Consider the following 27,268-nt stretch of genomic DNA (forward strand, 5'->3'; position numbering starts at 1 on the left):
GCCAACTGTCCGTGCAGCCGACCCAGCTGGGCCTCTGCCTTGAGAGCCTTCTCATCATCCTGGTTCTTTCTAAATAAGTAGCAACACTGGGTTACATCCATTCCATGAGCCGGAAAGATCAAGCAAAAGTATTGCAAACACCTGAATTTCTCCCAGTTGAACACTGCATTGAGTGCAATGTCTCAGGTTTGTTATTCAAGACCTCCGGTGAGAGCGGCAGAGGACAAAGAAACCGATTCCATCCACACTGAGGATCAGATCCAATGCCGGGTCCAGATACCAGACCACATTTAAGAACAGGCAAAAGGTCACACGGGTACATGGCACCCCCCCGCTCCCTAAACCCCATGCTCCAGGATCACACTGGAGATCAAAGGCAATTTAGCCTCACTCATAAGCATCCTAAAACTTTTCACTTCAAAGGGACCTTCATTCTATCCAAACAGTACTGGTATCATCCCCTTCCTAAGAGAAGGCCGTGTACCTTAGCACCCTATCCCAGGACAAGGCACCATCCCCCGCCAGGAAATGAGGCCATGACGACACCCATTCAGTCCGCGAGCTGGTTGAGCCCTCTCAGGTCTACCCTATAGGACAACAGTAGCTCAGTTAAGTGGCTGGAAGGGGACACGTTTGTCATGTGACAACGAACGTATGAGGTCTCTTAATAGGGCACTGTCATTACAATGAATACCTGCAATGTCTATGTGAGCGGCCGCTGAAATGGTTACGCAAATGTAATCTGGCCACTTCCAGATTCAACCCGATGATACAGGTAGAAATGTTGGCAGTACACAAGAGAGAAGGTTTTCGGTTCCAACAGACTTGCAGAATGGAAACACTCTTCGTGAGTACTTATCTGCCATACAATAACTTCACAGCTTATCATTCCAGTTTCTAAAGAGTTGTAGCCCTGCCATCAAGGCACTAAGTAGCTTGTATGGACGTCCAGTATTCAATGGCGAACAACCCATGCACGTCACAATGCTTTACTCTCCATGCACAAGACATGGCACCACCTACTTGTATGGCAGTTATCATTATCAAAGCAGGTCCCCTGATTCAAAGTATCTGTCAGTCTCTGGAGTAGGGTTGGAAACTGGGTACAGAACATTAGTCTGTTTTCTACTTCCTCTTCAAAATGAATAAAGCTTGGCATGCAATAGCTGGTCTCATCGCTGCTGATTTCATACATTCTGCATGGACTACGCAGAAGGTTTGGCACTGAGGATGTGTCTTATGTGGGAGAGTTAGCACTGAGACCAGTCTTATGTAGAAGGTTCAGTTCTGAGGATCAGTCTTATGTAGTAGGTTCAGCACTGAAGATGAGTCCTATTTAGAAGGTTCACGACAGAGGATAAGTCTTACGTGGAAGGTTCAGCACAGAGAATCAGTCCCATGTAGAAGGTCCAGTACTGAGGATCAGGCTTATGTAGAATGTTAAGCACTGAGGATCAGTCCTATGTGGAAGGTTCGGCACTGAGGATCTGTCCTATGTAGAAGATTCAACACTGAGGATCAGTCTTATGTGAAAGGTTCATCACTGAGGATCAGTCCTATGTAGAAGATTCAGCACAGACAATCAGTCTTATGTAGAAGATTCAACACTGAGGATCGGTCTTATGTGAAAGGTTCATCACTGAGGATCAGTCCTATGTAGAAGATTCAACACTGAGGATCAGTCATATGTGAAAGGTTCATCACTGAGGATCAGTCCTATGTAGAAGATTCAGCACAGACAATCAGTCTTATGTGAAAGGTTCATCACTGAGGATCAGTCTTATGTGAAAGGTTCATCACTGAGGATCAGTCCTATGTAGAAGATTCAGCACAGACGATCAGTCTTATGTAGAAGGTTCAGTACTGAGGATCAGTCTCATGTAGAAGGTTCAGCACTGGCAATCAGTCTTATGTTGGTGGTTCAGTTCTGACTCTCTGTCTTATGTAGAAGGTTCAGCACTGGGGCTCTGTTTTATGTAGATTTAGTACTGAGGATAAGTCTTATGTGGAAGGATCATACTGAGGATCAGTCTTATGTGGAAGGACCAGTACTGAGGATCAGTCTTATGTAGAAGGTTCAGCACTTAGGGTCAGTCTAAGGCATTTCACACGATTAACACCAAATCCTTTCTCAGTTTATAAAATGGTACAGCTTAAAAGAAGTACAGAGTGTGGATGGGTGCAGACAACCACAATTCCCAGTTTTACAGTGGCTGTTTAAAAGGCGTTACTAATCCCATACAGTGATATTCTATTAAGGTCTTGTATATGCTTGGGTTTCTTGGCTCTAGTGAGCTCTGTGGCAAAATCAGAACCTAGAGGCTGAGGGATGGTGACTGAGAGATCCTAGGCACCAGGGTTCATACTGTGATGTTGGCGAGGAGTCAACATACAGGGGATTTTTTAAAGGCCTCTGTCCCAGTCTGAGCAATATGCCACACCTCTTGAATTGCCCAAGCAACCCTACCAGGCTTGGAAGTCAGGGTCTCGATCTTCTCCAGGACCCTCATAGTTGTTCAGGAATCAGAAATCTCGGGTGCCCTAAAAACCCTATTATGGCTCCAAACGCATGCTATGTGCTCTGAAAGAAGATATCGGGACAATTCCATCCTGGTCTTGCCGGGTCAGGGATCCCAGGACTCCGTGAACCACGGCTTAAGGTGCGAGTTTCCGCTCGGAAGGAAAAGGCAACCACTGATTTTGAACCGATAAGAAGCCCAGCCAGCAGCCAGTCACGGGAGCTGCCAGTCACTGCAATGAACAAATGAATCATAATACAATGAGAATGTGGTTGCTGCAGACCAGCACTGTCATGGTGTTAAATGGAAGGGAGGAGGGAACCCTGTCTGATTCCACGATGGTAGTTGCCTGTTAAGTAACTTCAGTGCACAGAGCCTCAGGGCCTCCTGCTGCAGAAGCCAAAACACACAAGAAAAGTGTAGCCCACACTGCCGACATTTCACAGAGCCTGCTGCAGTCACGCACAATGGTGCTGCACATCTCACATGGCCTAATTAACAGCCTAGCTAGCGAACAGAAGAGGGTTGGAAATTGATGGGAGCTGGGAGCTATTTTGCTCCTGCTTGTAGCCTAGATGTGCCTGGTTATCTTGACACCAACAGCTACCAGGAGCTACTTTTGGATCTAATTTTGGTGCCCCATTCCGAGCAAACTCACCCAACTGAATTTAACAATGTGGGTTTGGGGAAATCTATAAATAAACATTATGACAGATCTATATGACATTTTAAGCATACACGGCCTTAAATAATGTGCACAACGATAGATTTGCAGAATGGTATGCACTAGCTCCTTCCTCCCCAATAGTAGCTCTTGGTCTCTGGTTAACGCTGGATACCTCGCAGCTGCCTTTTGCTCCTGCTTATCCAATCTTAATTTTGACCCCTGCATAAGCAGAACGAGCCGGGAGAAGATGTGAAGTAAGGAGACAGATTGTGAACACGGAGTGTGAGGAGCAGAGCAATAGGCAAAAGAAAGAGGACAAGGCAAAGTGTGGGGTGGAATAAGGGATAGACAGTAGAGACAGTAGATAGACAGTAGAGCAAACGAGGAGGGGAAAGTGGCAATAGAGATAGGAGGAAGGAGAAGAGGAGAAGTCTAGAGAGGAAGAGAAATCAAGGCAGAGGAGGAACATCAAAGGCAGTGCTCAAGACGAGGGTACACCCACTTTTTTCAGAGGGAGGACTCTGTCCCTCCACCCCCAGCTAAAATGAGAAACATTGAATGTCCTCTTTGAATTTTACGAACTAAAGCTGACCTCAGGGATCGAACGGCAGTGGTCAGTTTTACAAGCCAGATGAAAAATGTCAAACAACTAAATGTGAAATGTCCCATTTCCGTAATTGCAAATTACAGGGAAAACATTTGTATTGGTTCTTGGAGTTTAACACATGTGCACCTTTTTACCGTTTTCAAAAAAACTATTAAAAGAAAATATCGCCTCTTGGTTTTGTGTGTGTGTTGATTTTATAGAAAGAAAATGTCATTCGTTCTGTGCAATTTGGGTGGTTATGCAAAGCCAATTCCATGAAATGTGCATATTTCATCTTGATATGCTAATTTCTGGCACGTCACATCCCACGTTTGTTGATGAGTCCCCCCTCTTTTATTTTTAGGACTTGACCCCTGACAAAGGAGAGCGAAGATGAAGGAGGATAATGGCCATTGGAAAGGGACGTGCAGAGAGGGAAAGATAGGAGGGACACGGCAGGTAAAAAGAAGGATTCGGGACGCCTGAAAAGGAGAAGAGGAAGTGGATAAGATGGGGTAAGGATATAAAGAGAGTAGAGGGGGTTCTCAAGTAAAGAAAAGAAGAGCGGGAACACCAGGTAAGAGAGGGAAAAGAAAGAGGGGGCAGGGTAGAGACAGACCAAAGGATGCTTACCATCAACAAAAGAAGTGAGGATAGCAGCATAGGGAGAAAATAAGGGGAGCCAATCAGGGAGCTAATTAATATCTGGGCCATGAGGGTGCTCCTACTTTAGTCGAGATTAACCAGACTGATAGCCAGAGACAAGGGTATGAGAGAGATGACCTCTGACATATCCTTAGTTAAGAGCACCCTTTTCTGAGAGCTAAGAGAATGGGACCATCACAAGTACCCTGGGTTCCACCTGTTGGTGCTGCAGCAGACACCTGACCCTGTCCCACAACCTAAAAGTGCTGGCAGCAGAGTCACGGAGGACCAACTCAAGAGCAGGCGACCACATCCCCAGCAAAGAATTCCAAGAATTAAGTGTTATGGGCACTTTGAAAGTCCTGTGACTTTTAGCGACGCACAAAAACCGGTTTTACCAACTTTCATTGAATGAAAATTCTACTTTTTTTGCTGCATTTCGTTGCTTTTAAAATAAGAAATATAGAAGGTAACTTTGGGTAGGGTATATACGAAGGGAGGGGTGAGGTGTGGAAAGGAGGTCTAGAAAGGAGGTGCTCGGTTCCCCCCCTGGTTTTTGTGGTTAAAAAAAGCAGTAAAATCTATACAATCTACCAAAATAAATTCTGCAAAATTGCCTCTCAATACTCATGGACAGGCTCTAAACATTAGGCATCAGAGACTCTGCTGTAAAATGAATCTCGTCATTCCTTTCTAATCGATCGCAAATCATACTCCTTCCGCCTTTCTCCTCCACCCCTCTCCCTGTTCTAAAAAGGGTCACACTTTTTTCCCTGTCACCCCATCTCTTCAATCTCTACCTTAGCCCACTGTCGGCACTCATCCGCTTTCATAACCTTTCATGCTATAACTGTGCAGATGACACCCAGATCATTTTCACGATCTTGAACAGAACACCAGCCACCCCCGGCCCGACCTCTCCTACTGCATCTCTGCAATTGACCACTGGATGATGGCCAACCACCTTCTCCTCAACCCTGGCAAAACTGAAATCCTAATATGCAGCAAAACCGCTCTCATTCCCCAACCGATACCCTGGCCACACTGCTTAGGAGCCCCACCTGCATCTTCCACTTCAGTAAAAAATCTTGGATGCACACTGGACTCAGACTCATCACTCTCCCAACACATCAACTCTGTGTCCGGAAGGTTCCACTTCTACTTACGCATCCTAAGGCAAATCTCCTACACACACAGAGTCTCTGCAGCACTTGCCATCATTCTCTCCCGTCTAAGCTATGCCAACTCCCTCTATCTAGGCATCCCAGCACACCAGCTCAGAAAACTCCAACAAATCCAAAACTCTGTATCCAGACTTTTCCTCCTCCTCTCACCCAGAGAACATATACCCTCCGCCCTGAGAGTAGTACGCTCGCTCCCTATCAGCCGACAGGGCCATCTTCAAAGCCATGTGCATCACACACCGCACTCTACATAATACTGGATAAGAGTTTCTCCAGGACATGATCACTCACTGCCAACCCAACAGAAACCTCTGACCAGGCTCGGCAATCCTTCTCGTTATCCACATTCACAACTCCACCAGAATGGGAGGATCTGCCTTCTCTATCCAAGCCCGTCCATCTGCTACTCCCTTCGACTACACATCCACCACACAAAGACTACCTCTCCTTCAGAAACGACCTCAAAACCTGGATATTTCCCGCGGCAATCTGAAATGTCCCTCCCTCATTTCCATCTTCACAGCATAATTCATCCAGCCATAGCCACATACGTATCCAAACCTCCCTCTACAAGGTATGGCAAAACACAGATCAGTCCGGTCATTTCCATCCTCCTAGCAACACCATTGCAAAACTCCAACCAGGTACATGATCTGACACCTATGCGGCACCGCCCGTAATCGCGGTGGTGGCACCCTGACAAATTGGCAAACGCAGACACTAATCACACAAGTCACATCAGTCATCCACAGACTATGGACATGCCTACAAGCCATGTAGGACCTGGTAAGACCTAATTCACTGCCCAATCAGGAACATGGTCATGTTCCACTATGCGGAAGTCGCCCATAATCGCAGCGGCCCCCCCAGAGACTCCTGCATCCCACTAAATACACAGTGCACAACATCCATCTACAGACTATAAACTACTGATATATTCACGAGTAAAATAGACATATAAATGAACCCACTGCTATAGCACACACATATAAATTAACCCACTGCTATAGCACACACTCCCAGCCTCCTCAGCACCCTTCCACATGCCTGACCTCTTAGGAGGCTTATTGCAGCACAGCCAGCCTGCCTAACTGCTTATCTCGGCATAAGCACACACGCATTCTAAGCCTTAAGACATCCTTCCCTTACATCGAATCCGGTATTAGGATAGCCTGTACTCCGCACTTAGTTCTGTCATTACACCTAGAAGGATGAGGATTACCAGTGTATTGCAATTAAAGATAAGTGGGTAGCGTCGATATCGCACCTACATGACAGTAGGGCAACTGGTCTATCACGCTTAGAAGATGATATGATATGTTATATGATATGATATGGCATTTATAATGCACCTATACACACATGTGTTTCAGGATGCATTAAGATAGCTTGTTCATGATGCTTAGAAACTATTGTGGAAAACCGGCTAGTGCGCCTAGAGGACTATCTCACAAGAACAACCTTATCGAACAGTGGGAACAATAGCAAAGCTCCATCCGAGCCTCAAGGTCTGTATAAATACACCACTTTGGTGGACATCTGCTGCAGGCATGGCTACCCACACGCATGCAACCGAATGCAGCAACGGCCTTTGGCAAATTAGGTCTAGCTGGGCACATAATGTTTTTGCCTTCTTACACCATATTAAGCCTCAACACCTCTTCCCTCAGAATACAACGATGACCTATGACAAAAAACCAGTCCAGCTGGACACAAAGAGTCTCTTGCACTTGCGCACTCTCCTAACCTCCCTCTGCATCCGTCCACATGCCTGATCTCTTGGGTTGCATACTAGATCCTGGCCAGGCCACCTAATTCCTTATCTGAAACCCCTTCTTGGGCAAACTCTTGGAAAGGTTGGTCATCTCCCAACTAGTCCGCCAAACTGAATCTGTTGGTGGTCTTCACGACTACCAGTCTGGCTTCAGAGCAGCCAGAGGAATGGAAACTGCTCTCCTGAACACACATGAAGACCTGCTCTCAAACCTCGACTCCAATTCTCCCTCTGTTCTCATCCTCCTTGATCTGTCCTCTACCTTCAACATGGACAATTATGCCACCTTCATCAACTGACTCCATGATACTCTGGGCATCACAGACATGCCGCTTGATTGGCTGACCTCTCCTTTCTAATTGGCCCTCCTAGGTTAAAATGGTCCGTTTTCCTGCCTCTACCCCACTCTCTACCTGCCGCGTTCCTCAGGGTTCTATCCGCTTGCCGTGGCTTTTCAACATTTACCTTGCCCCTCTGAACCACCTGATCTCCACCTTCTCTCCTCACTTCCAGAGTAATGCGGATGACACTCAACTTTCCTTTAAGCTTCCCCTCTACCTTCCCTCCTTCCTCTCTCCTTCCTGATTGCCTGATGGCTATTCAGACATGGTGCGCTGCTAATGATCTCTGTCTTAATGGCAGGAAGACTGAGATCCTTCTTATTGGTGCTCCCGCTCCCACTTCCTTCCCACCTTTTCTCTGGCCCCCCTCCTTGGGCCTTCTGCCCTCACGCTCTTGTGAGGCAAAAAACCTGGGGGTGGTCATCTTCGACTCCTCTCTCTTCTTCTCACCTCACATTGCTGACCTTTCCACGAAGGCCCACTTTCATCTTTACCTCCTCAGAGGCACTCTCCCTTTCCTCAACTTCCCCCAGAAACTCAATGTCTCCAGAGCTCTGGTTCTCTCCGGGCTCTTCCTCAATCTACCTCTTTCCTCCCTTTGCCCTGTTCAACTAATCCGGAATAGGACTGCCAGACTTATCCCTGCCCTCAAGACCATGGACTGCATATCTCCAGCCCTAAAAGGTCTCCACTGGCTACCAGTGAATGCAAGGATCACATTCAAGACCCTCTACATCATTCATACATAAGGCTTTCTGGGGCCTGGGACTGCACTACAATCAACTTTATCTCTCTAAATACCTCCCTGCGAGAGTCCTTCAGTCCTCTAGCTCTAACTCTCTGCAGGTCAGACGTGTCTCCAAGCAGAGAGTGGGCGGTACATCTCACTCTTCAGCAGGTGCCTCCCTCTGAAATGGCCTCCCTGCCCCTCTCAGACTTGAGCCAAATCTCCTTTTCTGGAAGGTACTCAAGACCTTCCTTTTCTCCTCCTTCCCTCTCCCCTTCCTTGCTAATGCCCCCTTTGCTGATACGACTAGCTGTCTGGTCCCTTCTGAGTCATACAGGGCTAGTCCCTCCCTCGCCTCGACCAGTCTACCTCAGCACCCTGCCCTACCAGCACTTGCCTGCGGGCACCCTACCCCTGATTAGACTACTGAGTCTGGTCCACCTCCGCCTCATACTACTTCATCCTCTTCCTACCCCCCAGTGCACTTGCCCTCCTGGCCTCACTTAGCACTTGACCACAAGGCCCCCCTAGCACCTACCCAGCCCCTTGGGCCACTTCCCTCCACCGCCTCCCCTCTTCCCTTACCTCCCCTCACCCTGCCCCTCCACCCACCCCCTGCACTTACTGCTGCTGCACTTGCACGATCCGAATGTCACAAGGCCTAGTAGGAACGTGTATTATTGTTGTTTTAATCCTCCTCTGCTATCCTTCCCCCATAGTCTTGTGGCACCTGGAAACACGTTCTGCTCTATAGGCACCATAAAACTGTTTAATAAATACAATAAAATGCGCACATGCATTCTAAGCCATTTCTGAGAAATGTCCCATACTCTGGACTGCGGTCCCCGAGGTGTTCCCACCACAAAAGTGTTGAGACCGTATGAATGGGGAAAAGGCGCTATATACATGAATACTACTTTAAGGACCTCTTCTGATGGCATCTGAGAGCATCAAAAACAGTAGCTGTATTCGGGGCTCATCCTCCTACAATTTCAGGAGTGGAAACCTATGAAGTTAAGAAAGTTAAATTTCCTAGCCCAGGGACTGAGTCGGGGGACGCTCTCATTGAACAACTTCTCTCCCAGCCTGCACCTCCCTCTTCTACACTGAATAAAATCCTCTCAGAAGCAACGGTCACCATGCTGTACGCTGAATGGTCACTGTAACTGTCAGTCAGCTTACACCCTCCCAGGTTCCCTGATATCATCATGTGTAACACTGCTCTCTACTAAGAACTATGCTATAACTCAGTTACCCTCTGCATGTCAAATAGTAACATCAAGGGGAAAACACATGGAAGGCAAACCTACGTGCTGCTCCTTGCCCACTTTAAACAGGGGGCTATATACACATTGGGCCTCATGACAAGTTTAGCGGTAAACTTGTGATTTTTTCCGGCACCTGCGAATGGGCAATTACCGGGTCATTATGGCCCTGCCGGACCTGGTAATTGCCCATTCGCTGGGGCTGGAAAAAAATGCTCTCCATTCCCATTTGAGCCCCGTAGGGCTCAATGGGAATGGGGAGGTTGGATGCAGAATGGTGCCGGTGCATCTGACATGCTCTGCTCGTGGGTGACGGTACGCACACCAGGACAGTCCTGGTGGGGGGGAATGCACCCGCGAGCAGAACTCGTAGTTTGCTGGTCTGGTAACAACGGTACCGGAAAGCTTACCAGTACTGTTGTTACCGGACCGGCAAACTGAGAACGAGGCCCATTGATCTCCAAGACCCACAAATCTGTGCAGGCTTCTGTTCCACCAGCACATCAAGTTCAAGACTCTAACACCCACAAAGCAAACTGGGACTCAGGTCCAAAATACGACACTGACCCCTTACGCTACACTGTTTCAAGGAACCGTCATTCAACACACGGAAACAGACTTAACAAACCTGCCCTGATGAAGCTAAAATGTACCTACAAAGACCTTGATCTCTGGAAACCAGTGCTATTGCCCACAGTTTTCCCTGAATAACCCACAACCTCAACCATCTTCTGGCTTCTGTTTGTTAACCTAAATATAACCAGATTTCTTCAAGTCTTCCTGGAACACCACGCACCGCTCCTGGTCTTTCATTTTTCCATCAACTGCATTTTGCAAGTTTTAGTGTTGAAACACCTCAATTGAATAGGATGAACTAAAGTCAGATCAAAGCCCAGGACTGAAGCAAGGTGTCCCTGTGACATGGAGTCATTGCCAGAGCCAATCTTGACTTGCGTGACTCCATCTTGCAGCATCATGTCCATATGACCTCATTCCCCGGTACATCAAGATATGCGCGCTGGCTCTCCAATCCCATTGGGTCACTGTTCTGAATTGTAACTAATAATTATTTTAAAGTTACTTTATATTTGGTAACTGGAATGTTCCGAAAGTTACTGACCTTCTAATTCTATCCATCATCTGGTTCTCGCATTCCTTTACTCTCATTAAACTCGTCATTCATCAAATCTGAGGCTTCAATGGCAGATGAGTGTCTGGGTAACCTAAAAGTTAACTTCTGGCCGCAAAGAGTGCATGGAAGTGAACAGCAGTTGTGGAAATGACGTCCACCCATGCATTCAGTTTCAGACAATTGAAGTAGAAATAGGAAATTAGGCCACATTTACTGCCAGATATTGAATGCATCTAGTGAATGATATGAAAGGTTATTTATAACGCGCTTAATACCCAGAGGTTTCTAAGTGCGGACCAGGGAATCGAACCTGTGTTGCTCCGTATCGTCTTGCTTCCAAGGTGAGCACGTTACCCCTGAGCTATCCTCCCGAGACCGGAGAGAATGGGATTAGCCACGTTGGCCATAGTATCAGAGGAGGAAGGGAGAAGTAGCGTAAAGTGGCAGGGAACCAACTTTGTGCCAGTCCTATATTAAGGATAAAAACAAAAAAAAAGTAATTGCACTGTACCCACACTAACAAGGTGACGCGTTTAAAAGCAGCCAAAATAACTAATAGGGTCTAAGCCATGACAACACCAATTTCAGATTGTCCCCTAAGGAGCAGGACTCTGGTTTCCTTGTCACCACCTGAAAGCCAATTGGTGACTCTCCCAGTAGACAAATGGAACAATGAATTGTAACTGGTAATGCGGGACTGTTCTCCTGGATACATTCAAAAACAACAAAATGTGGGGTAATGAAAATCATTGCCGGCGAGGTTTATGCACACACTTTCACCTTACTCAAGAAGGTACAGCTGTATATATGTCCAACCAGAGGTCTCTTCCTTTCGGCTGACCATTCCACTACCAGTGTATAGAAAATAAAGAAAGACTCATCTACGCGGAGGAAAAAAGCATAACGTGTTAAAAGTGAAAGAATTCCGGAACATGAAAATAATGGGTTTAGCACCTGTTGGCCACGGGCCACCTGATTCTTATTCTGGACTGCAGTCATATTTCACAACACAGTCAGAGGTTGTCTGCTGCACAAACAGGCACAGTTGTCCATCATCAGTTTCGTGACCCAGAGGGCACAGATGATGGTACTGTGGAGACTAAGGGAAAGGTGAGTGCTGAAGCACGGAGAACTGAGAAAGTGGGGTGGAGGGAGGCAGAAAGTGGCACAGGAAAGGAGGAATGGGAAGTGAACCCCGATTGATGGTCAAAGGTGGAGGAATGACAGGTCCGGCGGAGGAGTGTGGCATCACAGGGAATGCAGGGGTGGAAAAATCCTCTAGGGAGAAAAATCAAGGGGTGAGGCAAAAGGGGCATATAGAGGGGGCAGCAGCAGGGAAAGCAACTGCTTTGGCGTGCCTACGTGTGGCAGAGTCCAAAAAATGTAATGGCACATGGTGTTCGGGGGAGAAGGCACCTCTGAGCTGGCGAATGGAAGGTTAGAATTACAATAAAACCGACAGGTGAGAAACAAATGTTGCCTTCCAAGAACAGGAACTCTTGGCAAATCAATAAAAATATAACATCAATTAAAGGAAAGAGAATTAAAATAAACAGCAGCCAGGCAAACACTCAGAAAAAAGAACACTAAACACCTTCTATTATATGGAGGCGTCCACATTGGGCAGCACCAATGGAACCTTGGATGATGACTTCAGACTGACTCATGAACCATGTTTGTTGGAATGTCCTTTTCTTCTGTCAGTATCTTCACTGTGATCAGTGGCATCGGTAGAGACAGATATATAAAAACAAGTAATTCGTTTGGCATAGGCCGGTTCCATTCCCTATGCACTTTAGAACATTAATATTGCTTTTAAATTGGTAATGGGAGGCTAGCGGACCATCTCAGGTCACAACATCTCCATGCTAGAAACAAAGACCTGAAAGAGGAAAAAAAACAGGAAGCAGGGCTTCGGCTGTTATGCACCCTGTCTCTGGAACAAGCTACCAATGCAGATAAGACCATCCCCCCTGCACTCTACAATTCAGGAAGGGCAAGAAGACCCTACAACTCAAAGGACATCTCAACAATCACTGATCACTCTTTCTGCCCATCTGAAGTCCTGCTCTTCTCTGCTCCCTGCCCCCACTCATCCCAGCGTCTCTGCTACCCCAACACCCTACTTGTAACCTCTGGCTGCGCCCCCTACACACAGCTACGTGTACGCTTCATACATTTTATACATAGCTGCATACAATAGTCAGACCCGCTATTTGCAACATTATAAAACGGCAAAAAAAAAACAAGCACAATATAAATAGGTTATTACTAATAATTATAACAATCATAATTACAAAAATAGAAATGCGATCATCATTATCAGGGTCAAATGGAAAGAAATTGAGGTATACATTCTTCTTCAACACGTCTATTCCTTATAAGAGTTTGGAGGTGTATTAGCGCGCGCGGTCTATGGAAGCGCTCCCCACATTCAAAAGCAGATTCTGATGGAAAAGAACCCAGTAGAGTGTTAAGCTGCCAGAAAGATCTGGGCGTTAGCGCTGGGCATTGGCTTTAGCTTCCCGCTGTATGTGTGGACTGTGTTGGCTAGTAGAACCCCACAATGGGCAAGCGCACCAAACCCAGCACCCATGAGTGTGAAATCATTGGTCGCCAGCTCAATGAGTGAACCAAGATGTCACTGGGTAATTGCCTGGCTTCACCGCTGCCACGCCACAGAATCTTAAATTCTGCTAAGCAGTTACACTGCAAACAACCTTCTGTTAAGAAAACAGTGCACAGTTCCAGAGCTGGTGCTAAAAGAGAGAATTCTGGGCAGCTGCATATGGTGCCAGCAGCAGATGGGCATCATCGAAATAATCAAATACCAAAATATGGCCACAACATATGGGTCATTTCCCAATGGGATGGATAAGCAGTGGCACCGGTCCCCGAAGGATCAGTCATACCACTCATGAATATGATTTTCTAAAAATTGTTGAATTTTCCTTGTAAAACATAAGCATTGATTGTTACGGAACCTACCTGTGGAGCGGCCCTCACCACATCTTGCGAATATAATGGCCCTTGCGGGTTATCGTGAGCGTCCACCTTGCATTCCATGCACAGAGCCCAACACAGTATGCAAATCCTAAGCAGGGGCCTCAAATCAGGGGATCCTTTAAGAAGACGCCTGCACCTTGTCTTGCAAGCATGTCTGAACTGGGATCTTATTGGACTAACAATGAACTGAATATTCACACGGCACCAAACAAGGACCGGTTCCCCGGAGGAGACAAAATGCAATGTTATTTCTGACCGCGTGCGGTGGCACCGCTGCTAAGACTGAGCTCCATTCTTCTGCCGGAGATCGTCGCCTCCCAGAGCGTCCTCAGAGGCGTCCAACCTCCCAAGGAAATCACAGGCGTGGCATGAATGTGCTCCTTGTACTGCATCTTCAAGGATCCCTTTCATTCTGGGGTTTGCAACCACATATTATTAAGGACTCCTTGTACACAGCTGAGGCCTGATGAGGCTACATGGCCTACGGAGTCACATGTGATCAGACCATCCCGCACGCATCCAACGGCAAGTTCAGATGTCGGGCCACACTGGAGTTGACACCCATCAAGGGCTGTTGTCAGCATGAGAGGAATACGTGTGGTGAAGAGATGTGCAGTCCAGAGGTGGACCTTTCATCAAACTGCAGATGGGCGTGCAGGTGTGTACAGTTTGCTGCATACCTTTGATGCAAGTACAACTCAATACAGGGACTTGTAATTCTAAACTTGTAAGGAGCTCTGCCCAAAATAAAGTGCTGTTGTGGAGACAATGTGCAACATGATAGTAACAATCTCTATCACAAAACATGTGTATGTATATGATATCCGGTTTCCTACCAAACCCAGACCCTCCTGAGTGGATCAAATTCCATACAACAGGATATTTCACCCATGTTCATTCTCAGTAGAGGGGCTCCCACACTCCTTCCCAATAGTATAATAAAGTCTGATTAATTTTTGCCCTAGTGCAAATGTGATTAGCTTGTAAGGATTGGGGAAAGACCTGTTTGTTTCAATCTTTGTTACCTAAGCAGCAAAGCTGGTGCTAAGTGCATTTGCTCAATTCTTGTCACCGGTGTCAATGTTAGATAATCTGGCCACCCGTGTAGTGCTTGCCTTTCTTCAGTAGGGCCCTCAGACTCTTGATGAATAAGGCATACCACGCTCCCATGTCCATGGAGGACTTCAGCTGACCGTTCTGGCCTTTTCCGGTGCCTCTTTAAGCTTTCGTTGGTTCTAGACCTGTTGTTGAGGCCGAGTATCTCAGAAAGTCAAGTTTCTGCTTTAGGTACTGACATTGTTCTTTTATTAGTGAAATCTACTTTTTAATCGCACGAGCACTTTGTCAAGCTCGATTGTGTTCTTCATTGGCGCCATAAAGGAGTATATCATTCTGAAAGTACTTACTGTTCTCCTTTCCTTTCAGCATGTCAGTCCTTAGGTGCTGGAACATGGAAGCTGCAGAGCCAGGATGTCATTTGGTCTCTTCTCTGCTGTTTCCATGTTCTAACACATGATACCTGAAGATGATGACTTTTAAGATGTATAACCAGTTCACAAATGCCATTAAGTGCTTACAATCAGGATGTAACATTACCTGATGGCACACGCTCGTGATGTCCCGTTTGGTAAAATATGGCGCTTTGTGTAGTGAAAGAACTACGTTGATGATGTTTCTCTGGGAAATGTTTTTCCATGTGTCCACCTAACGAATGAAGGATGTACAAGTCTATGCATTGTCTTAATTTCATGGAGGTTTCTTTTCTTATAATTAATTACCCACAGACTCTGCAATTCCGCAACTACCACTCTCTCCATGGTATCGTGTCTTTTTGCCGACACCCGTTTTTCCGGCAGGTGTTTTGCCACAGGATTTTTGCCAAAAATTCCCATTGAAATTTTTTGGGGAGGTAGGAAAGGGTAACTAAAGGGTAGGGATGGGGGTGAGGGGGTTAATAAAACAAATAAGTAAATTAACAGGGGGTTTGGGTGGCAGAACCCCCCAAAAATAATTGAAAATAAATGTTGATGATGTTTTGTAGCAAAACTCCCGCGGCAAAACATCCGTCGGAAAAAAGGGGTCGGCGAAATGACATGGAACTCACCCCATGATGCCATTCTTTGTAAGTTTAGTGGGTAGTTCTATCTAAATTCCTGCTTCTCTAGCTCTTTTTTTTTACCCCCCATGTGACCTTCTGCTTTATGGACACTGTACCCTTTTCAGTTTGATTTTGTCCGTGCCCCCCGATTGGGTACCTATGGTAGCTTGAACACATTGCAGAGAGTTTAGAAAAGTCCAGGGTTGTGCCTTAACCTTGAGTTATTTGACAGGAGTCAAAAATATAATTACCTAGAAAGGTCACTTGAGTCCTTTGTATTTATTTAAGGTTCCACAATGGTAATAAAGAAACACATTATATTTATTTAATGTGATATAGTTTTATATACAAATAAAACTTTACACATTCAAGGGTAAATGTGTAACGTTTTTTGTATATAAAACTATCACATTAAATAAATAAGCAAAAATAAGGCACAAGTCTTGAAGTAACTTCATTCAGTTCATTTAACCTTGTTGTATGCTCCCCAACATGTGTTTCCCCACTAATTTTGTCTAGCGGTTCTTCAGGAGGCACAATTTTTTATTCAAAAAATGAAAGACTTTTCAATTATATCAATTTTGTCTTCTCTGATTGTTTTCACATTTGTAATAGAGAATTATCTTATTACCCTAAGGGAAACCAAGACAAAACAAGGATTGTTTGTTTAAAGCTATTTTATAGGCAGCCCAAATATATTGGAATACAGTTACTTACAGTTGAGTAGCTGTGTGAAAAGTTACATGGCCCTGCTACTCCAAATGAAGGATTTCTGGACTGCACTTCTGGGTGTATGGTTACCCTAGATCAAAATATAGAATGGAAGCCTTTAACAGATTGTAGTCTGGACTTCTAAAAGTTTAGCCAATTGCCTTGTAGGGGTGGTTGTGGCCACATTGTTGTTGACACCATTGGTTGTGGTATCTTGTACTGGAAATGAGATGAACTGAGCTTGTCCTTCAAATTTTTCGTTTTGTGAAAAGTGATGTTCGGTTGATCCTCCAATATGTGTTGCAGATCAGAGTCCACTTCCAATATGTTTCAGTTTTTCACTTGTATTTGTTAAATTGTATTATTGTTTGTACTGTAAGTTGTAATGAACCATTTTTTGTTGACCAACAGTTTTAGAATCTTGAAATTTGTCCTGTAAGAGATGGTCTCTTGTACTGGTTAGGGTTTTGTGATAATTTGTATTTAAGTGTTTCTGACTGTATCCTCGTTGTCTAAAGTTCTGGATAGTGTTGGATACATGTTTCTTAAATTCATCATCAGTAGTGCAATTTCTTTTTACAATCAGCATTTCTCCAAATGGTATATTTTGAATGACGATAGATGCACCTAATTTTGAAAAACCTTCCTAAATAGAGCTTGTTATGTCTTCTTCCCCCCACCCCCACTCCCCGCTTTGTATCATTAACAGGCGGGTCCTCGTGACAAACAGCCCAACAGACAAACATACTATGCTGCATATAAATCTTGAAAACAGCCGATTACTCGATATCAGCTGTATTAGCCCTGATGAAAGTGGTGTAAACGCCTAGATACCACTGAAACGGTCAGCTCGCTTTTGTACTGTGCCTGAGCAGAAGATGGATTAGAAATTATAAAACTCTATGCCAGACTACAGTTTGATTTCTCCACAGAACAAAAGGAAAGACCATGATATTTGTATACTCTGCGTTTGGAGTTTAGAAAAAGTGTAAAACACTTCACGCATGAGGATATAGGAGAATTCATTGAATAACTCCAGTCCATCTATCAAATTTTAACTATACCCACTTACATACACCATTGTTCTATGGTATGAACGTCATGGTACATCCAGGAACCTGTGGGATTTTTAGGAATATCTGCTCTCCATAGGAACTGAATAAAGTGGAAAATAATGTTTCACTTGGAAGGCAGTCTTCATATGACACAAAGGCAGCAAAACACACCCAAATATTGGTCTCTCTGAGAAAGAATTATTCCCAAACAAAATCATCTGATTCAAAATGTGGGATCACTGTGAATAGGATGGTTACTGGTTGTATGTAGTATGCTATTGACTGAAGTTGGTTTAATATAGAGGGTGGTATGGATGATATTTCCTTGAATGTAGAGATGAATATCCAGATCGTTTATTTGTGTTTGGCTCTGTAGTGAGGTAAGTTTCAGACTGTATGTATTGTTATTGAGATAGTTGTAGTAATCCAGTAATTGTGCTTGGGTGCTGTTCCAAATCATGACAACATTGTCAATATAACGCCCCGCAGAAAAATACATTATTATGCTTGGAGAATGCTGGATGCCGCCATGCGTGCTCAAGTTCGCAATGCCCCATGTAAAGGTTGGCATACAGTGGGACGAACTTGGTACCCATAGCAGTTCCTTGGGCCTGTTTGAAGAGTTCCTTATTAAAAATGAAGATATTGTTGGTTAGAGTAAAATGTTGCATCTCTAAGATCATTAGATTTTGTTCATAGTAGGATATCAATCTTCTTTGCAGAAAGTAATTAGTGGTATGGAGTCCTTTATTGTGGAGAATGCTGGTATAGAGTGCTGAAACATCCATGGTGACTAACCAGTAATTTGCATCCCAATGTATGGAGTGCGTCTTAATTATGTCTTGTATGTCTTTTCGATTGACTAACATCACCTGTTCCACACCGCATTGAGGATGGTCTCCTGGGTCTTTGTTGGAATTATTGTTTATATCGCAATCTGTGAATGTGGGCAGCTGTTGTGGGCCGAATTTATAATCTGAACAATATCCTAATCTGTGAATGTGAAATAATCAGGGTGATGTCCGCCATTGCCTTACTATGCTAGCTGTGAATAGTTGATTCTGGCCTTACTATGTGAAGCTGACATAATGAAACCCAGTATTCATGTACTCATTTGGTGTAATGGAATCATGGCCTCCCATCCTTACTTGGCATAACTGGTCCTGGTACTTCTTAGGAAAATGGACATAATAAAATCTGGCATTGATTTGCTAAAAAGGGCTTAATGGGGTCTAGTACTGCCATGCTAACTGTGCATAGCCAGAAGAATGGTGTGGGCACCTGAATATTGGATGGTAACAGCACAAATATCTGGGATTTTAATGGCAATCTGGCATTATGAATTTGTGTGATAACAGCGCTAGTTATGCACTCACCTTTGACATGTGTGTGAAAGCTACAGTCACAGGTTCTTACCCCAGTGGAATGGTCCCAGCAGTTCATCCTTCGAGCTTGATAACTTTAATATCAATAGGTGGAGTAATAATAACACCTTTTGTCAAGTGGCAAGACAGAATTCAATATCTGGTGTATGTCACATAAATGAGTAACATTATTATCAGCAATGAGAGTGCTGTACCTTGGCCTTTGACAGCAGACCCTTGTAATGGTGTTATTAAAGGGTTTTATGATGGCATTAACTGGTATATCATGTCAATACCTGATAAACACTTGAAACACTTGTGTATAGGCGCGTTATAAATGCCATATCATATCATATATGATGTGAGCGCCAGATCACATCATGCCAATACCTGACAAATGGTATTACTTCAGGGGTTTATGCTGGCAGAAGAAGGTGAGTGATTTCAGTACCTGGGGACACAATTGCAATGCATGTAGAATGTTTAGACATCAGTCCCAACTACTGTCTTTTTCAATGTTTGCTTTAAGTACTAATGGTGTTGATGGAACAACCAAACCAGGGGTATCAAGCACCCACATAGAACAGAGGAGCTGGTCATATGTGCCCTTACATGTAACATGAGAAAAGGAACTTTTCTATGTTGCCACTGATTTTTAAGCTCCATAAAGTTTAAGAAGGGACTGTATCCACAACAGTGAATAAAACACAAAACAGAAACAATTGGGGTGATAATAAATGTGCATTTGGCTCCAGTGTCTACTCAGCCGGTTTCTACCATTGGTCACCACCTGGTAAGTGATTTCTCAGTTAAGATTTTGGCATTGAGCATGTTTCGTTACCACATGTACATGTTTAAATGTGACTTTAGCAGTTTAACTTTTATAAAGGTGTATTGGCCTTATGTTTTTCCCTGTCAGTTTAATCCCTGGGGTATGCATGAACACACCACTTATAAGCACTTTTTCAAAAATCCACTTCGCGATCTTTTAATGCACGTAACATGTACTCAAATCTTTTTTCTCCAATATATTCTAGTTTGACTTCAATTATTTCAGTTCTGGATGAAAGGATTATTTTATGTATTTGTATCCATCTTCTGACCACCATCTCTGGAGAGTTTCATATCTTCGCGTAACTTAGACCCTGGCACGTATTCTCAGGTCACCTGCTGTCGTAACATACCCATCAGCGTTATGCTTCTCTTGCGGCTCTCTTTGCTCTATTCAATATCCTTGTGCATTAATAAGGATGTGGACACACAGGGCCTCATTACGACCCAGGCGGTAAGTTACCGCCTGGGCCGTGACTTTACCACCATGGCGTAAACTATGTTTACGCCATGGTGGTTGGCGGACTTACCGCCCCATTCCGACCTTGGCGGGGCGGTAAGTCCCCAATCCCCATTTACCCTTCCCCATTCCCATTTTTGCCCCATAGGGCAAGCGGGTGTTAAGACCTCCATGGCGCTAAGGGACCACGTAATTGGCGGTAAGGGGTCGGCGCAGCTAACGCTGGCGTAAACCCCTTACCGCCAGGGTCGTAATGAGGCCCACAGTGTCATTACTTACACAGTGATATTGGTGATATTAGGGGGCGTCCCGGCCTCTCTTTTTCTCGGTTACTCTTCCTCGGGTCTGACTGACGCCGTGACTCGTGGCAGCTCAGAGCTACTCTCTCGGTTCCCTGTTTAGGGTTTCTCATGTCGGGATGACGCCGTAGCTTTAGCATCCCAGCCTCCCTCTCTCGCTCTTCAGCTGAGTATCAAACTTGTGTGCTTCACTTGTGATATGATAAGGCATTTATAACACGCCTATACACAAGTGCTGACTCTGCCTCTCTCAGCCACGTAGCGAGTCCATTATTTAACCTTCTTGTCACAGTTCATGAGACACTGTGCCTTAAAGGTACATGCACCATGCTCCTTTTCAGAAGGATTTCGCTCTCTATTCAGAGTTTCTTCATCCAAGTCATAATATGTAAACGTCTCTTCTGTTGTAGAACATTTTATGTAAGCCATAAGGTGGATGTCTCTAGGGAGTCCCTCGCTGGAACAGGAGTTCTTCTCCCCAAAGGTGGAGTCTCTCCCAGTGAGGTCCCACTTACCTCTACACCTAAGGAGGGTATTGCGGAGCGGGCTGACCTCCCTAGCTTCACAGAAAGGAGCTCCCCCTTGGGGAGAAGGGACGAATTATTTTGATTCGTCACACTATTTGCATACATGCTTCTATATCCATACACATCATCTGTCTGCATGTATATCATTATCTATCCACCTACAGAACTAACTATATATTGATTTACCTGAATGCCTGCCGACATATCGCAATAACCCTTGATATTTTTATAGCCTACAAAAAGGCCAGGACTTCTTATTCTCAAATGCTTCACTCTTATGGTCTATGCTTGTGTCCCCTTCCGATGCCCATCTTTACCCATTTTGCCAATGTGCCCTCTGCCCAGGGAATACCCAACTAGCAACCATCAGCCAGGTCTACTAATCACCCATAAGGTACCTCATTATGCTAATTGACTGCAGATGATCTATGTGTGTGACCTGCGCATCATGAATTCGAAACACACCAGTGCCCAGTCAGTGATTAATCCTTCCGAGCTCTGTAAATTGAGTAATCGGGTATCATAAAGTGTGGTTATGGCAATGCCTGTTATTTACAGCGTTAGGAAACGTCCAGAACTGCAGCATCACACACTATATAAAGAAGCATTGGCAATGCCAACAGTTTAGGCTTATGTGTAGGCCTGGGAAAGGCATTTGTCAGACAGTGCCGTGCCATAACGGTACTAACCGGCCATTAATGTTAGCAGCTGCAAAATGGAATGATTACCTGGGCAAATAGCATACTGCAGTTCCTGGCAAATGCTTTTTCTAATGCTTATAGACATGGGAAAACCATTGGCTTCACCAAGGTTTGTTTGTCATAGGACTTCAGCGAAGGACACGCACAATGCTTATAATTCAAGTGGCTCAAGCAGACCTGCGTAAGACATTTGTATTACAACAGTAGCGGTTTTACAGCTCCAGTTAGAGGTTGATGTTAAAGCTTGAAAAGCTATGTATTGGCAGAGAGGGGCCAGAAGTGGGTGGGAATGACCATAGGGATTATTAGCATGGCCATGGGCAGTCAATGGGTGGGTAAATAACCAAACAACACCTAAACGCTTTGTGTCACTCCTCCTATGCCATCTCCCCCTAGCTGTTCACCAATGCGCTAGTTTGGGTGTATAGGTGGGGCTTCAGCGCCATCTAATAGCCAAAACTAAAAACAGCCGTTATCATCTTCAAGCCTTATGTTTGCTACTCAAACACACCAGTTGAGCAATGTGCTTGGTCTCCAACTTGGCCTTAACCTGCAGTTTACCACCATTTTCGCTTCTCACTCTTGTTACACTTCAACCACAAGCACATCAGATCACTCTCTGCTTGATGACTTTGATGACTTTGCACCGTGTTAAAATCTAAGTTCTTTTGGCAGGGTCATTTGTAGAACCCCAAACTACCAGTGGCCCCAAAACTCTTGATAAGGTGGCTGGTTAAATGGCTCGATGATATAGCATCAACAATATTTATTTTTGACCCACCTTTTATGAAAACGGTTAATTTTTCTCACTTTTCCCTCCACTTGTACACTGCAAGGGTGGTCTCCCACAGCAGACCACCCCAATTTAGCCCATACCACCAACACTCTTGCATGGTTGAAGGGTGGGATTTTGGGTTTTGCAAATTCTGTTCAGGATGTACTTTTTCCAACCGGCTGGGAAAAGGCTTTTCCTGAAAACAGGGCTGTTTGGTTTAAGTAGCTTTACAATGCATGGCAGTCTGCAATATCTGTATGAAAGCCTGGAAATAATGTTCCAATTACAGGCGAGTTGTGACATAACACCTGACCTGCAATGAGAACATGAAATCATAGCTGCTCTGAAATCAGTTAGTACTCGTCTGTTGTGATGTCACAATGCTTGCTGCTTGTGCCAGCAGGGAGAATTCCAGCTGTCACTGCAGCACTTAATTAAAACTGTGAAAAGCTTTTCAAATTGCTTGCTTGCAGAATCGTTTTCTGTGTTACTTTACACATCCCTTAATTGACAATGGATGGTTTATGGTAGAATGTTTTATTTGTGCACTCCTGTCTCGGGAGGATAGCTCAGCAGCAACGTGCTCTCCTTGGAATCAAGACGGCACAGAGGAACACAGGTTCGATCCCCGTGTTTGTGCTTAGAAACCTATGGGTATTAAGCGCGTTATAAATATCATATCATACTGGCGTGTAACACATGTGAGCAAGAATCTGCATATTTACTTTTTTTGAAGCACAAAATGAAACTTTTCATACATTTTATCAAACTGCTTGCACTATATCGCGGCAACACATTAGGAGCTGCATTTTTGCTTTTTTTAAATCCAAACAGATTCTATATTGATTATATGGATGGGCAAATGAAAGATCTCTTACATTATATCATATTATGGAATAGATGAGCTATGAAAGGTAATGACCATGTGTCTGCATGTATTATAAGCAATAAAATACCCCCTACCATACATCAAAAGGATATTGCAAGTCACCTTGGTGTTCCGTGACCTTTTAAAGGAACTCAGCCTTTGGTCTCATTCCTCCATTTGGTCATGAACCTCTTTTGTGACTTGCAATATCCTTATAAGGTATGGTAGGGGGTACTTTATCCCGTATATAGTGCCTAAACTGGTGCTATATTTCCGTGTAATCATCTGGATGACATCATACATATACAGATATATCATACTTTACAAAAAATGACAAACACTTTACAGTTTCCCAATTTTCACCTATAGATCAGACATCACCTGTATTTCATACTTACAATATAAGCGCAGCTGGGCAAAAAGGCATATGTCCCACACACGTATAGATGAGTGTCATTGAACTGCTGCAAAAGTCTTATATGGTTGAAACACTCAGTCTGTTGGGAAGAAAAAAAACCATACACTGAGAACAGTAAATCCTGCTGCAGGATGAGCGACTCGAAACACGGGCAGCAATTACTCACAAAGCATTGCTGTTATGATTACTCTACATGTTGCAGCTGCTGGCGGTTTGATTAATGGCGTAGAATTAGCCGCTGGCGCCCTAATCAATAGCCTTGACTAAATCCAGTAGTTAATTAGGCGATTGATTTTCTTGACCATTACTCGGGCATTTAACAAACCGCATGTTTACAATAGACTGCCCCGTTATGGGCCTTCAACTGCCCCCGACAGTAGTTAGTGTCCCTCAAATCAAGACTAAAGGCCTCCTCAAACCACATCACTCACAGATATGGGCACGTGTTTCTGCAGAGCACAAAGAACGATCCATTTGCAACCTCCATTCTTTACAAGACTCAATGAGCGTCGTTTTACAATGCCACAGTATATAAAGCAATCAGTAAAACGTGTACACTACACATTATGTCTGTTAATGTGTATGGTTGGACAAGGAGACACAGCATTGCCGCCAGCATTAATTAAGCTTTTATAATCCGGTTAATACCAGACACCAGTCTCTAAGTGCGGAACCAGGACTCAAACCTGTGTTGCTTTCAGTTTTCTTGTTTCCAAGACAAACCTGTTGCCCCTGGGCTATCCTCCAGGCCAATTGTCCTGCTGGCGGTACTGAATTGGATTTTGATGGACTCTGCATCTTTTAACACCTAATAGCAGTTGTATTCTATAGTAATCCACTGTAAATGCTGGCTGCTATGCATAAATGGCAGGGATTAGTTTCACAGTTTGCAATATGAAGTGCAAAAAAGGCATTAAAGCGATTCTGACTTATTTTTACTCTTCCTTCATCTGCACTTCATAACATCCTCTCAGCGCTATCTACACAAATCAAAAAACGACCAATGCACCCAAGCAAAAAATGCTAGGCATTCTACCAACCACATCAACACAACAGTTCAACAGATAATGTAAGACACATTGATGAGGGTGTAGTAGGTCTTACTGATAGCATTGCACAAACACAGTGGTATTGGCAGGTGTCTACCATTGTTTTATTGTAGTGAATTACTTTGTGATAATTCACTTCGACAAAATAACTTTGTGGGGAAATAAAAGTATATTGAGGAGTAGAGGTTTTTAGGGTGAAAAGTGGAGTATGGGGGCCCTGTGATGAATTGCCATCTGGCAAGGGTGTGCAAGTCCTGGCTTTTTCATTTTTATTAAAAAAATAAAATGATGCAGGTAACTTAATCCCTGAATGGGTAATCTGCTGTGCGGATTCCCCTTTCATATGCTCCATGCCAAAAGCATAGTATCATCTGTGCCCTGCTGCATTACAGCACCTGCTCTACCAGTGGCACACATCCGGTTCAGAGGTCACAGTTTCCAATTTGACAGCTGCAGTGACAGCAAAGTCTCTGCACTGCAGGGACTGCGTTTAAGACATGCGCCTTTGTACCAAAACTATAATGACCATAAGGAGCCATGATGGTGGCAGAATAAACTGTAGGCATTAAGCTATTCCTGGGTTAAGGTGTGGTGCATGGCTCTATGTATGATCATTGCAGCCACATTAAATTGATAATGCACATGCTTGAGCCATGTGGACCCAGTTCAGCTGTGAAAGGGTTATGTGTATTCCCCCACACAGGTCAGACCCTGCCCTACTGGCAGGGAAGTAGCCTGGTGGGATTGCCTCTCTTTGTTCCTTTATAAGGACAGGTTAACATCCTTCTCATAGGGACAGCCACCCCACAGGATGCTGGCCTGGTAGCAGGAATCAAAGGGAACACCCATTCACAAAGAGCCCGAGCCAGGCCTCACAACAGGGGACTGCATTTCTTAAGGCCTTTGTTTTTATTGAGAAGAAAAGAGGGCAGAGTTAGTGTAGCCAGGGAGAGATCTGTACAGTTTGGAGAGAAGTCTTCATTTTGTTTCTTTCTGCCTCTCTTTCTCTTTCCTGTCCCCTCCACTTCCTGTAGCACAAATCACTTTGGGTGTGATGTACAAAGGGCAAAGTCAATTCATTTCAAGAGCAGGGCGTGGACCCCTAAAGTGAGCTAGCTTTAGTCCAATCGCCTGTGGCATTTTGCTTTTAAAGGAAGGGGTCGCATACCACTTCTTTGATTCATCTTGAAGCATCTTTGGATCATCACTTGAGAAGAATAAGTTACTATTGACTGCTAACTGCCCCCGTGGTCAATTTTTGGGCTCTAGAGACTGGTAAGGTGACTTTGAACCTTTTTTGCTCACAAGTACATACCCTTGTTCAAGAACATTGTTGCTTTTGCTTGCCTTTCATCTGCATCTACTATCTTTGCTTATTGGGTGTTCTTTCCTCAGGGGTGGGTTGTGTGTAGTGTTTTTCTAGTTATTTATTACTGTGCAAGGCGTGTTTAATTAAATTGCATATATTTTTATAGAACCTTGAATTGGCATTCCTTTATTTTGGGCTGTTATACGTTGTTTGGGTTGCTACTGAACCACATTCACACCCCTCTTAAGAGTAAAGCCTTCCCTTGTCCCACATCACCACAAAAGGTGAAGGAGGTATTTCTTGGCAGTGCCTGTTTTACCTTTATGATTGTGTTGGCTCTTGGTTCGTCGAAGTGTGAGGGCTGAGTGGGTGTTTTAGCCTCTACTCATCCTTGTACTACTGCACGGCAGCAGTCAATTCCTCACAAACCCCCCATCCAAAAAAAAGTCCCCACCCCTGATTGCAAAAACTTTGGAGCATTTAACACAGTTTATCACTGGATCAATGTCTTGACACCACTTATAGGGCTGATGGTCTTTGCATTGGATAATTTAGGTTATTTACATAATGTAGGTTATTTAAATAGCTTAAAAGAAATGTAAGGGAATGTAAATCTTCAGTGGAAGATCCAACATTGATAATTAGTACATTCAATTTATCTTGAGCAACAGGCCCGGATGGCACATGCAATAGTTTAATTAAAAAATCAGCTACAGTTTGGTCCACGGCACTACACCTCCTTTTTGTGGAGATGTGACGTATTGCAATGGGATGCTGCCCCTGTCAAGGAGCTGTAGCCATATTCTCCCCATATATAAAAAGGGAGCTGGACAAGCCCGGCTAACTACAGGATGTTAGCAATGCTAGACATCCCTGGAAAATTGTTTGCAAAAGTCATTTTAGTAGAATTAACTACATGGATTACTATGAATAACATTCTTCCACCTAACCAGATTG

General features: G+C 44.3%; 1 protein-coding gene across 2 annotated transcripts in view; it reads right to left on the bottom strand.

Moving 5' to 3' along the window:
* The window catches only part of SEMA4G (semaphorin 4G), a 960,547-nt gene that overhangs the window by 463,829 nt on the left and 469,450 nt on the right, over positions 1-27,268 (bottom strand). For both annotated transcript variants that reach the window (XM_069611666.1, XM_069611665.1), the window contains exon 5: positions 23,934-24,032. In XM_069611666.1, the coding sequence (XP_069467767.1) occupies positions 23,934-24,032 (99 nt within the window). The remainder of the gene's footprint in view (positions 1-23,933; positions 24,033-27,268) is intronic.

This window comes from Ambystoma mexicanum, chromosome 8 (genome assembly GCF_040938575.1).
Source record: "Ambystoma mexicanum isolate Mex_15411 chromosome 8, UKY_AmexF1_1, whole genome shotgun sequence".
Taxonomy (NCBI): Eukaryota; Metazoa; Chordata; class Amphibia; order Caudata; family Ambystomatidae; genus Ambystoma; species Ambystoma mexicanum.